At 37.3% G+C, this 15,912-nt stretch overlaps 1 protein-coding gene across 7 annotated transcripts in view; it reads left to right on the forward strand.

The window, feature by feature from the left end:
- Positions 1-15,912, forward strand: part of LOC143703835 (rho GTPase-activating protein 26-like) — a 494,068-nt gene that overhangs the window by 99,210 nt on the left and 378,946 nt on the right. For 3 of the 7 annotated variants that reach the window (XM_077197298.1, XM_077197307.1, XM_077197324.1), the window contains exon 20: positions 2,848-3,001. In XM_077197298.1, coding sequence (XP_077053413.1) covers positions 2,848-3,001 — 154 coding nt within the window. Of the gene's footprint in view, positions 1-2,847; positions 3,013-15,912 lie in introns of all 7 variants that reach the window. The other 4 variants (XM_077197300.1, XM_077197316.1, XM_077197331.1 and 1 more) reach the window with 2 other exon arrangements.

Raw genomic sequence — 15,912 nt, forward strand, 5'->3', positions numbered from 1 at the left:
GATGTTGAGGGAATAGAAGACCTGGCTTACTCCATGCAGAATAGTATCACATCTGGGCTTAGCTCTGGACTCAATCACCATGAGAGCCTGTCTTCCCCCCCATCTGCAAGTGTGAAGTGTGGCCAGAGGCTCCTCAGTCTGATGGCTGCAGCCTCTCAGGTTGTCACAAGGTTTACTTCACATGCAGCCGTTAAAAGAACACTCCGACTTTTTTGGACTTAAACTTATTCACTGTGAGTTAGATAAGTCCATACATACCTTTTTCATCTCCGTGCGTGCTGTAACTCTGTTTGACGCACCCACCGCTAGCCTAGCTTAGCACAAAGACTGGATGTAAATGGCTACAGCTAGCATACTAATCCCAATAAGTGACAAAATAACGCAAACATTTTCCTATTTACATGTGATTTTTATAGTCACAGAGTGTACAAATCACAAGGTCTTATCAGACACAGCCATCTTTTAACCGTATAAATATTGGGAACTATATTCTCAGAAGGCGAAGTACTGCTACTTGGGCGGAGTGATAACCGCAGCACCTGAGAGACGCACTGTTGTTTCCTCTTGTTTACCTCTAGCTCCGCTCATTTGTTACTGGGGTGATAGAGCGCGTTCGTGACAACACAATACTAACATTACAGGGGATACATGGAGCCCGGGAACAACTATAGTAGTGACCACCCTATTCATATAATAGTGTCACTAACGTTACATTAGATCTAGCTAATGGCACTTTTATAGTAGGCTAGTCATCTAAAAACATAACGGAACACTTACCGCAGCCGATCCACTTTGTCCTGTCTGTGCTATCGATGGGATGGCTGTATCCTTCAGCACACGTTTCATGGTCCATGCGGCAAATTCCATTTTTTTCAAAATAGTTGTCCTCAGTGAAATGTACTGAGCAAACAAGATGGTCCTTGATGATCTCTTCAGGTGTGTTAGGGATCGATATCCAGAGCAAGTATAGCCATTGATTCATCAGGTCAGCGTTTTTGGTTGGAATTCTATGAAACATCATGGTATTACTTGGTCTCCTCTGTTTATTGTCGCAGCTCTTTACAATACAGCGAACACCTATGATTGTAAACTATGCTTTTACTATCTAGTAATTGCTGACTCTATTACTCCAACTCTGAACGAACTCTCTGCTACTCATCACCGACAGCATGGCGCGTCTCAGGTGCTGCGGTTATCACTCCGCCCAAGTAGCAGTGCGTCGCCTTCCAAGAATATAGTTCCCAATATTTATACGCTTGAAAGATGTCTGTGTCTCATATGACCTTTTTATTTGTACACTCTGTAACTATACAAATTACAACATGTAAATAGGAAAATGCTTGCGTTATTTTGTCTCTTATTGGGATTAGTATGCTAGCTGTAGCCATTTACATCCAGTCTTTGTGCTAAGCTAGGCTAGCGGTGGGTGCGTCAAACAGAGTTACGGGACGCACGGAGAAGAAAAATGTATGCATGGACTTATCTAACTCTGGGGGATACAGTGAATAAGCTAAAGTCCAAAAAAGTCGTAGTGTTCCTTTAAAGCAGTGTTTTTTTTTTTTTTTTTGCAAATGGGTCCAGAGTATGTCCCAGCCATGAGATGGTGGTTTTCAATGCCAGGCCTCCAGCAAGGGGGCTGGGTCAGGTCTGTTCAAGAGAAACAATAACTACTGATGCATCCAAAATTGGCTGGGGTGCCATGAGGCTCCAGAAGGAAACACAATGCATTTAGAACTAGGGAGTGTGAACTTTTTGAATTTGAAGATCAAGGTAAATTGTACTTATTTTGTCTACTGGGAAACTTGTAAGTATTTCCTGTAGCTTCTGAAGGGCAGCACTAAATTAAAAAATATATTATCTTTAAACAAAACAAGGAAAATGTACACATCTTTATCCTGTTCCTGTTTAAAAAAAAGTTTTCACCCCCTGGCTTTTAATGCATTGTTTCCTCCTTCTGGAGCATCAATGAATGTTTGCAGCTTTTGTAATGGTTGAGTATGAGGGACTCAGTGTGAAAATATGGATCTCACATTCATACTGTCACTACTGGAAAGGGTTCAAATATGCAAAAGATTTTGGAAAACCAAAGAATTTGGGGGACCTGGAGGATTTTTCTGAACAAACAAGGGACTCAACCATCACAAAACAAATATATTACAGCATTTAAAATGTGTTAATATTAGTTGTTAGTAAATGTTAATGTTAGTTCACAGTGCATTAACTAATGTTAACAGATAAAATGCTTTAGTAAATGTTGAGATTAACATTAACTAAGATGAATAAGTGCTGTAGAATTATTGTTCATGTAACTAGTGTAGTTAACTAATGTTAACAAATGAAACCTTAATTGTAAAAAGGAAACCCCAAAGATTGTTTTGCATTCTCCCAGAGGGTTTACATGCAAACGGTTTTACATTGCTAAGCTCTGTGCATCAGGTCAGCTGGAGAAGAAAATTCAGTTTGATGCCTATAAATTGTTGTGCTATAAATTACAATGGAATCAATTATTGAAATAGTTTCGGGTTTCAAGTTGGAACACCTACAGTATGACCAGACACCACCCTGTTCGTAATTACTAAAAAATGCTGCCAACCCCTTCTGGGCATGTGACGAATTAACTAGTCCACCAATACAGTATTAGATTCCATTTAGTTATTGTCTAAAGACAGGAGTCACTATACGTGTAACTTGAATTACTTATTGAAATACAAACCACCATTAAAAATAAATAAATAAATGCAAACCACTAAATCCCACCAGGCCATGTTTTAGCCACAGGCTGGAGTAATCATATTAGCATACCATTAACTCTTCATTAGCATAACAACCTTTTTGCTTTTCCATCAGCAGTGGAGAAGAGGAACAGTGTGGTTGTAAACTCCAGTGCAGACTCAGTAAATTGCAACAGCACACACAACTGGACTCAACTCAACAGCCTGCCCACCGGAGACGGAGATCATGATGGGCTTCAACTGGCCAAACCGAGTCAGCCTAATTCTCTGTAAGTGAACAGTACATGCTTTAAAGCAAAAGTGTGTTCAAATACTGTCTCCCATTCTCCTTGTTGCCTCTGTTTATTTGAGCATCCCAGCCACCCCAACACAACAAAATTGGCCGAACCAATGCCATTTGGTCCATATATCAAACACGCTTGCATGAATTAACATGAAGCTCGGTACACATATAGATCTCATTGAGCCGAACAACTTTCGTGCTCTAAGTTTTACGCCAGCGCAACAGGAAGTCGGCTATTATGGGTTGTTTGGAAAACGCATGCTTTGGAATTTGAAACACTTCTCCTAGAGATTACATCTAAAAGAGCCTTTTTTTATATATATTTTTTTTTATATATAAAACCTTTTTTTATATATATGGGTGTATAAATATATTCATATATGGGTGTATAAATATATTCATATATAAATATGTGTATAAATATATATATATATATATACATACATACATAAATATAGCTGCGAGCAGCGATGAAGGGCCCGAGCCGGTGCCATCGCCACCTTGGTGCCTTTAGGTAAAGGCACTATATTTAATAATTATATTTATAATTATATATATATATATATATATATATATATTTAGAATTATAGCTATATTTAATAATTGGTTTTCAGATGGGGTGGTGGGGTGGTGATGACGCAATGGATAAACTGTACGTTCACACCGCCGCCGACTTGAGCTTCCAAAGCTACCGGAAGTCATTCATATTCAATGGAAGCTGGCTTCTCTCAGCTGCAAGGAGCGTCAAATCCATCGGCGTCACGTTTTGGCCGTTTTGAGCGTCAATCAGAAAGTTGAAAATAGCTCAACTTCATGGTAATGAGCTATGACGCGGTTCAGCGGCAAGCAGCAGCAAAAGCCAGCAACCAATCGGAATATAGACGTCCTCCACGCTGGCTGATTCCGGAGAAACACACGACGTAAACTTTCATTCCTACCAAAACATTAGTTCAGATAAAATTGAGGAGAAGCTAATAATCGCCGTTGCTGGGTTTCCTGTCATTTATGATATGACGTTGTTTGCTTCTAGGGACCAGTTACAAAAGAACGAGGCATGGGATAAAATAGCTGGTATGGTTTACATTTTTGTTCTTAAAGTTGAACTTATTTTAATTTGAATGACGCGTTTTTTAAAACACTGTGACATGCGCGAGACGCGGCAAAAGACACAGATCTCGAGCACACAGTCTAGCGTGTGTTTACATAGTTAAACAGAAAAGCAGTGAAGTGGAATGCAAAAACACCAATCTCATGTGACATTTCATGTTGTGACACTTCTCTTCTCCCTGCTAAGTCAAAGCGACCAAAGCGTCAACAAGCTTCCCCGTACTTTTTGACAAGCGTCCTTGACAGGGCGTCCAGAGCTTCTTTGCCACTCAAGTCGGCGGCGGTGTGAACGTACGGTTAGACATATGCCTTTGGTGTGAGAGACCCGGGTTCGAATCCACTGTGAGACACCAATGTGTCCCTGAGCAAGACACTTAACCCCTAGTTGCTCCAGAGGCGTGCAACCTCTGACATATATAGCAATTGTAAGTCGCTTTGGATAAAAGCATCAGCTAAATGAATAAATGTAAATGTAAATGTAGATGGTTTTGCCTGTGTAGACTAATAGAATATGCAATTTCTCCACAAACAAACACATTCTGTTTAGCAGCATCGTTATTCCAATATCAAAGCCAATAATTGAGAATAATGACTTTTGTCATAATATTGCGGTCCTACCTTGTAATTTTTTTACTTTAAAATTTTTTTTTATTATTATAATTATTTATATACTTTATGGAGGATATTTAAAATGTAAAATTTCATAACATTATGCAGTTGCTGTGAAAATACATTTATGCCACCTTTGAGCAGCATTGAACAGTCTATGTAAAGAAACATGCCATGACAGATGAGGCATAAGGTCATTATAAGGTAATTATATATATAAAAATAACTTTACAAAGTTAAAAAAGTCCCAGAAAATTACTTATATAGGGCAAATATTGACCCTTAGGCCCTGTGTCCACCAAAGTGTTTTTTCATGCGGCTGGCTTATTTTTCCAATTGTTTTCAATGGGAGTGCCACGTTTTTAAAATGCCAGGACGGTAACGAGGCGCTGAGTGTCTATTTCACGCTGAAGCATTTTTTACCGGTCACCGAGAGTTGAAGAATCGTCAAATTTGGGTAAAACGCAGCACTCATCAATGTCACTTTTTACCCAGCCGTCCAATCACAGTGGAGGAGGAGCGGGACAAATACCACACTGACCAACCGACACATTCTGCTTGTACAATGTCGACAGATGACAACAACATGCATAATAACGGAACAAAACAATTTAAAACAAGTGCCAGAGCAATTATATATTGTATCGACATTTTTATATAGAAACAGCACAGAAACAAACTATCTGTGAAATGAGATACTAGAAACACTAAGGATATTCCGTATCATAGCAAGCAAAGCCTCTCAACTGGAAAAAAAAACGCTGCACTACCAAAACGCTCTCAAGCGCCCACAGCTAGGCTTTTTCAGCAGAGCGCCTTGCGTTTTCAGCTGGCTAAACGTGCTTTGGTGGACACGTGGCCTTAATGCAAAAATAAATTTCTGACCCTGGTACTTGTGACCACACCTTTAGTCAGGGTTTCTTGCACCAAAAAGTTGTCAGAATCTAGTTTTACTTGACCATTTTCTCTCTGACCCGTTCTGCACCTTTAAGACTGCTTTCTATATGCAATGAGGTGCAGCAAATATGTCAATGTTCAAAGCATAATTGAGATGTATTTTCTAAGTAGATTTGCCGCAAGTTGCAGGCCGGACATGAACCTTTGTCGCACACATAAGCACTTTAGCTCATGTCTAAAGCGTATGTGTTAACTGCTTTGCTTTTGGTTCAATGTTAGAGCATATCTACAAAATATATCTAAACATAATAGATCTTTTACTTCCAAAGTAAAAAAAAATCCTGTTTTCCATGATACATCCCCTTCAAAGCAAACATATATACCCACTCATATGGGCTGCAGTAATGATTTTCCCTGTAACTTTTCCAATCTCCTACAGCCCTTTTCTGCTGTTCACGCTTTCTAAGGCACACTGTTTGAAGTATGCATCTCACTGTCTCTGGTTGGCCATGGGTCGGTAATGGGTTTTTGAACCACTATCTTGGGCCCATTTTGATAGCTCTTAGCTGTGCACAGCTATGGCATGAGATGAGGGTAGTTTTCAATGCTACTTCTCTGCAGCACAAGCACATACGGAGCAGATGTTTACTTCATTCCGAATGACAAGGAAAAACATACAAAAAGTCCCCATGTTCTCAAGATCTTGATTTCAGTGAAACACTTATTGCTTTTCTTTTTTTGGAAACCTATTAGAAATCTGAATGCAAGCAATTTTCTCAAATTGTACTCTGCTGACTGTGCTGAGGTCAGTTTAAACTGTTGTTAGTGGTGTTTGTTTAGGGCAAGCATTTCTACATGCGTTGTATATACGTTGGATTTCAACAAAGCCCTAATTCTAAGTATTACATTTTGGTGTGGATCTTATAATGCACAGTTTGTGCTACAGATAAGATTGATTTTAAGTCAAGTCAACTTTATTCATATAGTGCTTTATATTATACAGATTGTTTCAAAGCAGCTTTAAAGTGATAACAGGAAAATGATGATGATTAAGGCTGTTGTTCAGCTGAAGTCAGTTCAGTGTTGATTCAGTTCCATGGTAAAGATCATCAATTATTAAAGCAGTTCTACAAAAATCTAATGTCATTTTCCAGCTCAGTTCAGTTCTCGCACAACAGTGTCCGTACAGTCAGATCAATAATATGATTCAATATTATATGTCCCCAACTAAGCAAGTCAGAGGCGACAGTGGCAAGGAACCCAAACTCCATCGGGTAACAGTGGAGAAGAAAAGCCTTGGGAGAAACCAGGCTCAGTCGGGAGATTAGTTATGATGTGACTATGATTCAGGCTGCTTCACAAGTCAGAATTCAGATCAGGATCGGTGGCATTCAAATAGTCATACACATTAATTCATACAGAAATGTATACAATGTTCCATGTCAATTAATTACAATTAATCGGAATGAATGCAATGATTGGACGAACATATGTACATGTTTTAATATTCAGACCACTTATATTATTGATTGCTATCAGGATGTGAAGAGAGAGAATAACAGAAAGTGTTAATATAAAAAAGCCTAGCCTAACATTAAATTATTATTATTTGTTGTTGTTTTCACATATATTGTTTTGAATTTGGTTGTTAGCTGCTATATTTCTTAATTTCTGACAATCATCTATTATCTAGAAGAATATACTGTAGAGGGTATTGTCCCTGTCATATAAACAATAACATAAAATAAATTAAATAGAGACATCATAGAGCAACCACCCAGAACATCCTAGCAACCACTATAGCAGCAATGCCCTAGAAACCACTCAGAACACCCTAGCAACATCATAACAATACTAATAACAATAACAATACATCATAAGCAAGTACAAGAACATAATAACAGCGCCCTTGCTACCATCATCTGTCTTAACTGTTGGAATTAGTATGTGGAATAGAACAATGATTTATCTCCATGTTTGCTATGAAGTACACAGCATCTTACATTTAGGAGATCTTTACTGTTTGCCCATAGTTTTTAGTTTTAGCTTTTGATTTAGGGTCAAAAGGGTAGATTGTTTTATCAGACGTTACAACATTTGGTTACAATCTGTGATTCATTTCATTACCTTACATTGGCTACAATCTTTGCTTGCTCTGAGGTTTTTATTATGTGAACGGAAATTATGAAACCCAGCACAGGCCTCAGATTCTCTCAATTTCCTGCCAACATATTTACTGTTGAGAGAGGCATGACTGCCAAGGTCTTGCTTTTAACCCTCTGGGGTCTAAGGTGTATTTGGGGTCCTTGAGATGTTTGGGGGGGCCTGATTCACACCTGAGAAGACAATGAGCCGCATAATGAGCCTTTCACACAATTAAGAATGCAAGGACAAAATTAATTATATATATATTAGTGGTGGGCCGTTATCGGCGTAAGAGACTCTTATCGGGCAATAAAAAAAATATCAGCGTTAATCTATTCTCAAAGTTGGGATGGTATCATAAAATAGCTTTTTCAAATATCGTTATATTTTCGCGCAAATCGTGCAGCAGGGTATTTTCCTGTCAGGGACACAAGGTGTATACTTTTACATGTTACGTCGATCGTTCCTCTCGTTACTTTACATGTTGTTAAATGAGTTTATTCCAAGCGCGCTGTATCTTTTTTATGGGCATGAGCGATGCTCAATTTACAAATGAATCACTCTTTTGGGTCGATTCTGTTCAAAGACTTCATCAAACAAGTTGGCAGATCTGTCTAAATCGGTTCACGAATCAGTTCTGTTCAGTTCCTCACGCACTGAATCGTCTGAACTCTGAAGCGCGTTCATGCACACTCGACACGGAGTCGTAACAGGAAGATTTAAGAACATCAAGAGCTACAGTTTAGTCTAGTGAAAGCAAATCTGCAAATGCATCATATTTTTGCCAGCGATGAAGATCTTTATTAGTTGAACATCTTCGTAAGCTGTCTGTGAATGAATGATTCCACAGGACGATACATTCGATTTCATTTCATTCAGGTAATACATTTTACAACCAAACAGATTATTACACCACGATAGCACTACTAAAAAGTATGACATTATCCGTTGGACATATACTTTAATTTATAGGCTACAAAATAAATAAGCTACCATTGTGTACAGTTTATGAAATGATCACCCGCCATCCCGCGGTAATGTGTGTGTATTGCGCAGGGGCATAGTCACACGAATAGTTTACATTGATTGAAACTAATTTGTTTAAGGCTATTCCCGGTATAAAGGCAGGTTCACATAAAATCATTATGACATATGACATTATTTTTTGATCTAACGAGCATCTGGTTTGGTGATGCAAAAACGGACTGTAGCTACGTCGTGCTTTTTGTTTTTTTCTTCTTCCAATTAGCCTACTATGTTAAAAAAAAAAACGACGAAAACATGTTACTTGTTCAATTAATAAACAGTTTGTTTGATGACAAATCGCTAAAGATGAAATTGGCCTCCTTTCTGTCATTGTAATTGTGCTTTTTATTTATTTATTTTATAAATCTTTTTGACCGATATTCGACTTTTGCTCCTCTATTGTCGAATGGCAGTTTTGGCAGAAATTCACATCCCTACGCGAGGCGAACTATTCTGAAAGACTTACTTTTAGTCATTATTTGGGTAGCACACATATTCTGAATCCCTTCGGCAGAATTCAAATGAGCCATTTTAATCTAGATTAATCTAGATTAATTCCAAGATTCCAGTGAGATTAATCTAGATTAAAAAAATTATTCTATGCCCACCTATATATACTCACATTCTTTCTTGTGGTACCCAGTGGAAAAAGACAAATTTTTTCAAGATGTTTCCAACTATAACTTTTAACCAATTCTGTAGAATATATAAACAATTTGTCTTTTTCCGCAAATATTGTATGCATGCAAATTGTATAATATCCAAGGTAAACATTTCTAGAAATTGTGCAGTTAATTCTCATACTGTATTTCAAAAAAGTATAACTTAAAAAAAAAAAACATTTAATCATACGTATTTCAAAGGTAAGGATTCATTAGTTTGAATATTGGAACAAACACTATAATAACATCTTAGTTGATAACCCAATATACCTACTTTATTTTTGACCAAACATCCCATACTATATATTTAACGTATGAGCAGAAATTGGCAAACAAAAGCTTATTTGATGTGGCAGTAGCCTTTTTTTTACAGTAAAAACTTTATAATCTATCCAAAATTAATCAACGAAATCTTGTCTAAACATTCATATTTAGTCTGTAACATATCATGTTTATGATATATTAGCATATAAATGTTAATTTGCAGTTTGTTGCTTATACAAAGACATTTTATTTCAGCATATTTCAGTCTATTTTTACTCATCTTAGTAGGCTATAGCAATATAGTTTGGATGTGGTCAAGTAAAAATAACATGTTTATTGCGCTCTGTACTGCTATAGTAAACAACATTACGTGCGCCTGTGCTGTTCATTCATTCATTCACACACAGGCATGCAATTCATATTTAAACAGTATTTTTGCGGTTTACAGACACTATTAGAACAAAGCACTTAAGAATAAATGACTTACTACATCAGCTGGATCCGTTGCTCCTCGGAATGAAGCTACCAGCATTTCTGAGGTAATGTTCCAGGATTATTAGATAGTATTATTCCTCACAGCGCAGCAAGACGAGGTAAAGTACAAGATTCTTATTGAAGAACTTGATATGTTTTATCCAGCTGATGTGAGCGTTGGCATGTTTGCATGGCTTGCCTCAGATCATTTGAGTTTGAATCGCGCGCTCTCTCTGTTGGCGTGGCACATTAGCACTTAATAAGCTATAATGAGCTGAAAGGAAAAACACTGACATCTCTCTCTTTTCATACAGATTACATAAACTGAGAATATTTGTACTTTATATAAATTACTTTATTTAAAAGAAGTGAACTCAAGCTTCATAAAGAAAAAATCTCTTGTGCCTGTGTGACAAGTATTCGCAGAGTTACAGTTCATTTTCGGACGTGTTTCAGAATGGACTTCACTGACAGACAGAGGGCAAACCTCTTATCATGTTTATTTTTCTTTATTTGGCAAAAAGCATAACAATTAGTTTTTATTGTTATTATACACACACAAAAAATAGACAATTAACAGGATCGAATGTTATATAGCACTTATATGTAAGATCAAACTCAACAGAGTATTTTGGGTCTCTTTTGCAATGATTAGAAAAAAAGTGACCGCCGACCCCAGGGGGTTAACCCGTGTTCCCCAAGATTATGTCCTCGACCCTTTTCCAATCTCCCCCTTCCAGTAGGAGATCACACTCTTAAGGTTCACGTCATAAAAAATGGTTTTATTCCTGTGAAATATACTCTCACACAGATACCAAGATTAGTGTGAAAAAGCAAACATCCAGTGATTCTGGCCCTTCAAACATTTTCATTGAATACTGCCATATAAATATTTCCCTCATACACTAAGTCATTAATCATCCTTGGGGTGGAACGTAGATCACGCATGAAAATAGGTATATTCAAAATGTACTTTAATCATGAAACACACATTGCAAAAGACAATCGATTCACATATGAATCACGATTCTATCTCCTGCAATTCGCAGAAGACTGCCAGTCATTTGTGTAATGATTGCAGTTAGCTTTGACATTCATAATGTTGGGTTGACTACAATGGGGGGAAAAAAAGTTTACAATTAACTAAGTGAATTTTTTTTGTCTACCGCTGTCAAATAAGAAAAGTAACACAAAATACGGTAAACTACCCAGACAGCAACATAGTGTCGGCCCAGACAGCAACATAGTGTCGGTCAGATGTGCTGGCCCACATCTGATAGCGTTGAATCCACATGTACTGTACCAGATGTGGCCCGGGTCTGGGCCGACACTATGTTGCTGTCTGGGTATGCATATATCGAATCAAATTTTGATTCAAAATCGAGAAGCCATGTCTGCTTATTTTAAGCAACACCATACCCTAATTTAGTTTATTTCATTATCCTCCTGTTTAATACGTTTCATGCAGATTTATGCATGAATTCTCCATCTATATACTATTTTGATGAGCCAAGTTGCTTATTTTGGGCTTGTATTGCTTGTTTTGTTTATGGCAATACTGGCCTCTCTCTCTCTTTTTATTCGGTTAACATCACTCTCTTTGTGCAAACCAAAAAGCACAGCAAAATCTGCCACGTTTAACAGAGCAAGGTCCAAACTCTAGTATTTCCTAGTACCAAAGGGCTGCACAAGCCAAAAACATGCACAAGAACATACATAATTAGAAGTAAACAGAGAACTGAGTATCAAATGTGAATGCATAATTAATAAGCATGTATAATTTAGATTTTATTGATCTAATGTGTGAATTCTGGGTATTCGGTATTAGCAAGTGCTAATGCTTTTTTTTATTCTTTGTGGGATTTCAGTATGACTCAGTTTGATAGGAAAATAAGAAAGCCAGTTGCAACAAGTGAGTGATAGCATTGTATCTCTCACACTGATAAGAAGTTTCTTATGAGATCAGTTATGTGGATAGCAGGAACGTTTTGTCCATAGAGGCATCTGAGACGGTGCTTTTTCAAAAAAGTGTGTAAGACTGAAAAAAGACACTAAAGACATGTTACAAAATATTAGATCAAATAGTGTGTGTTAAAAATAATTTCTATTCAGCAACACTAACAATAACGTTTCAGGGGGAGGCAGCAACTCTCCTGACTCCCTTGAGTTTGTGTTCTCACTGAACCATGGCGGGAATGTGAGAAGAGTAACTGCAAAATGTAGGTAAAAAAAAAAAAAGTTATGCAATTGAATGTTGATTACCCGTCAATGAGGTAATGCCTGTCTATCATGACTGCAGCCGGTCCACAAATTGGCCTAAATGAGTCAAACTGGTTGAAATGTACAGACTAATGTACTGCCATCACCATGTCATGGCGATTCGTAACTATCCTGCGTTTTGGCAAATGGGTGGTTTATTCATATGAATTCGTAGAATCTCATTCATACATTTCCGCCCCAGTGACATATAAATGTTTCCAGTGAGATCGAGTTGTTACTGCAGATTTGTTGACAAATTTCCTGAAAACAAGGTGACTAATAAAAATAATGGCCAAACAAAATCTACACAAAACATGCTTTTTACAAATGTATTGTTGTTGTTATAAAATGCTGATGAGACTTTGAAGTGACCCGTTTGTAATAAATAGTATATTAATATGAACAATATAGTAAATAGTACACTGTATGAAACAAACACAAATTTAAATTATACAAAAAACAGATTTAAACGCTTTGAATTTTCATTTTCAGAAGTATTAATAGGATAGATAGTTTAGATAGTTGTTCGCATTGTTTTTATAACTCAGCCGTTTTAGAGGAACAGAATGAAGGTTAACTAACTTAACCAACTTTAGATTATTAGATTAAAATGACAAAATAAAAAAAAAAATAGGACTTACTGCTGTGAAATGCAGAGACATCGAGTAACATAAGATGATGACAGTGTGACATCTAAATATTTTCATGTATTTTGGACAAAAGGTCCTGCTTTTGTAACATTGAAATCTGTTTATTTTGTAGTCATTGAAGGTTAATCCAGATAAGCGTCCATGATATTATGAGATTAATAGTCACAGCACTGCTGCGTGATTCAGGTGTTTCCTACATTGTAGGTAGAAACCAACCCCAGAAGGATAGTAATACCAGAAATATTTTTATCTTGTGGACATTTTTCATCCATATGATGAAAACAGCTTATAAATGATACTAAACTATTATTATTATTATTATTATTATTTTGAAAATGTCGAATGTTTACTGTAGTGGGTTTAGTGCAGTGGTTCCCTAACATTTTAGAGTGGAGTACCACCCGAGGCATACACCATCCTTCTGTGTACCCCTTCTCTTTCACTAAGACTGCAGATTTCCATTAAGAGACAATATTTGCCCCCTTAAATTGATTTTCAGGTGCATATTTTACCCATATAAAGGCAACATTTTTGTAACCCTATTGAATGTATGTGTCATGTTTTATGTCAAATTCTTAAAATTCCATTCATTTAAATGATGTAATAAAAAAATAAAGTAAATCAATAATTTCAATCAAATTAAATCAGTATCAACAAATGCCATCTTGGCACTGCAGTGGCATAAGCTGCATCTAGATGTATTTTCACACTGTTTAATATTGCTCAGAGGTGGCATGAATGCAGTTACAATGGCATAACTAATCTTATGAGATATTTTAAATAAAAAATGTTAAATAGATAAATATGAAATTGTGGTACAAACAAAGTGACACTTTTAAATATTAAACTAAAACCGCCAGTAAGTGGCAGTAAGTCTTAATGAGTGCGTCATTGAATCATTCATTCAGTAACGAAGCAAGTGGCTGTATTTATGAATGGGTCATTGAATCATTGTCTATGCTAATTTGTTCAAAGTTGCAGATTTTTTCACTAACGTAACACCGCTGTGTGTCGCTTGGGACAGTTCTGTTGTGACTTTTATTAGAACTGTTATTTCATTGCCAAATAGACCTAACACTATTTCTGTCATGACAACTCTCTCTCTCAAAGTGATATGGTGAAGCATGGTAATGGATATGACAATGTTAATACGTTTGGTCTTGGCGGAATAAATCTGCTACGCTGCTGTAGAGCAAATACAGGTCTTGCTACAGCCAATACATACACAGACACACTGCTGTGAGTGAGTAAGACATGCTGCTGCTGTACAATATAGCATACATGAATTACCCGTAGCAGATCTATAAAGGCAAATGCTACCCATGTATTTGAAGGTTAAGCACGCAAGTTCATTGGCAGTTCTATATTTGTTCTTTATGCTAGTAAGAGCTGAAACCCCACTTTTACAAAGATACATAGTCAAGATTGGTAGTAATGTAGGGTGATTTTCTAAGGAGCATTAGCTGCATTAGGAGTTGCACAGACTTTAAAGGGGACCTATTATGCAAAATTCACTTTTGCATGGTGTTTGGACATAAATGTGTGATGGCAGTGTGTGTACACAACCACCCAGCCGTGATAAAAATCCACCCACTCTTTTTTTTAAAATCCCCATAAATCATAAGCAGTGTCTCCCAACGACCTGTTTTCAGAATGTGGCTTTAGTGACGTCACTAAAGCCACAGGCCCCGCCCACGAGTGTTTACAGACACTGCCGTTCTAACATAGACCCGCCCTGATCGAGTTCACAGCGAATTTTACACATCCGCCATTGCAGCACTGACGAGAATGTCTCCCAAGTGTTGTCGGTTTTGTTGTAGCTGGATGTATTAATCCACATAGCTCTGTTTATTTACTGGAGCGATAGGCCTAACTTTATTGATCATGGCAGTAATGAAAGTGAGAGCGCACATTTTATTACAGTTCATAAGTTGACCAGTTTATTAAGCACCCCCTGAAAAGGTGTGTATAATATTTGTTTACTGTTAACGTTAGTTATAACGATCTCTGTGTATGTTGATAATAATGAAAGGGAGAGGGAGAGAGTTTATGGATAATACTTTAATGCGGACTTCTTATAACGTTACAGTGTTTATTCAGCTCTTACAGAGATTTTCTAGAGTGAAATTGACGCTTCATCTTTTGTGTGATGTACAATAAACTTCATTGAACTCATCAGTATATTTTTACAACACTCGGACTCGGTCTGCTACAACAGGCTTGTACTAATAGTGGATAAAAGAAAGATGTAAAAACAAGATATAACCGTAATTAAACTAGACTATACCTGTTCAGTCTCCATACAGCATATATTATCTGGCTCTGTGTGGGCATTATTGTCCGACTCCGGGTCGAAATGAACACGGCTACTGAGAGTTTATGTTTTGATATTTTCATTCCGTGAGATGAGAGATTGTCCTGACACACGTCCTGCGAGTTCGTGAGGCTCGCAGGCCGGCAGCAGCTGCTCATTTGCATTTAAAGGGATACACACTAAAACGGTGCGTTTTTTCTGAGCCTCAAAAAGTGACAATTTAAACATCCTGTAGAAAATTATCTGCTGGGTATTTTGAGCTAAAACTTCACATGCACACTCTGGGGACATCAGAGACTTATTTTACATCTTGTGAAAAGGGGCATAATAGGTCCCCTTTAATGCTCTGCCATGACACTTTAAGCTTAACGTCGACTAGTCGCTGATCATGGCCTATAGGGGGCGCAACAGGATAAAAAATCTTTGAAGTTTTTGAAGTTCCAACAGTTGGAATGACAAATAAATGCATACTCTGAGAGCGGTCCACAAG

Source organism: Siphateles boraxobius, unplaced genomic scaffold, assembly GCF_051911475.1.
Source record: "Siphateles boraxobius isolate OS27281-9 unplaced genomic scaffold, OSU_SipBor_1 11, whole genome shotgun sequence".
NCBI classification, from domain to species: Eukaryota; Metazoa; Chordata; class Actinopteri; order Cypriniformes; family Leuciscidae; genus Siphateles; species Siphateles boraxobius.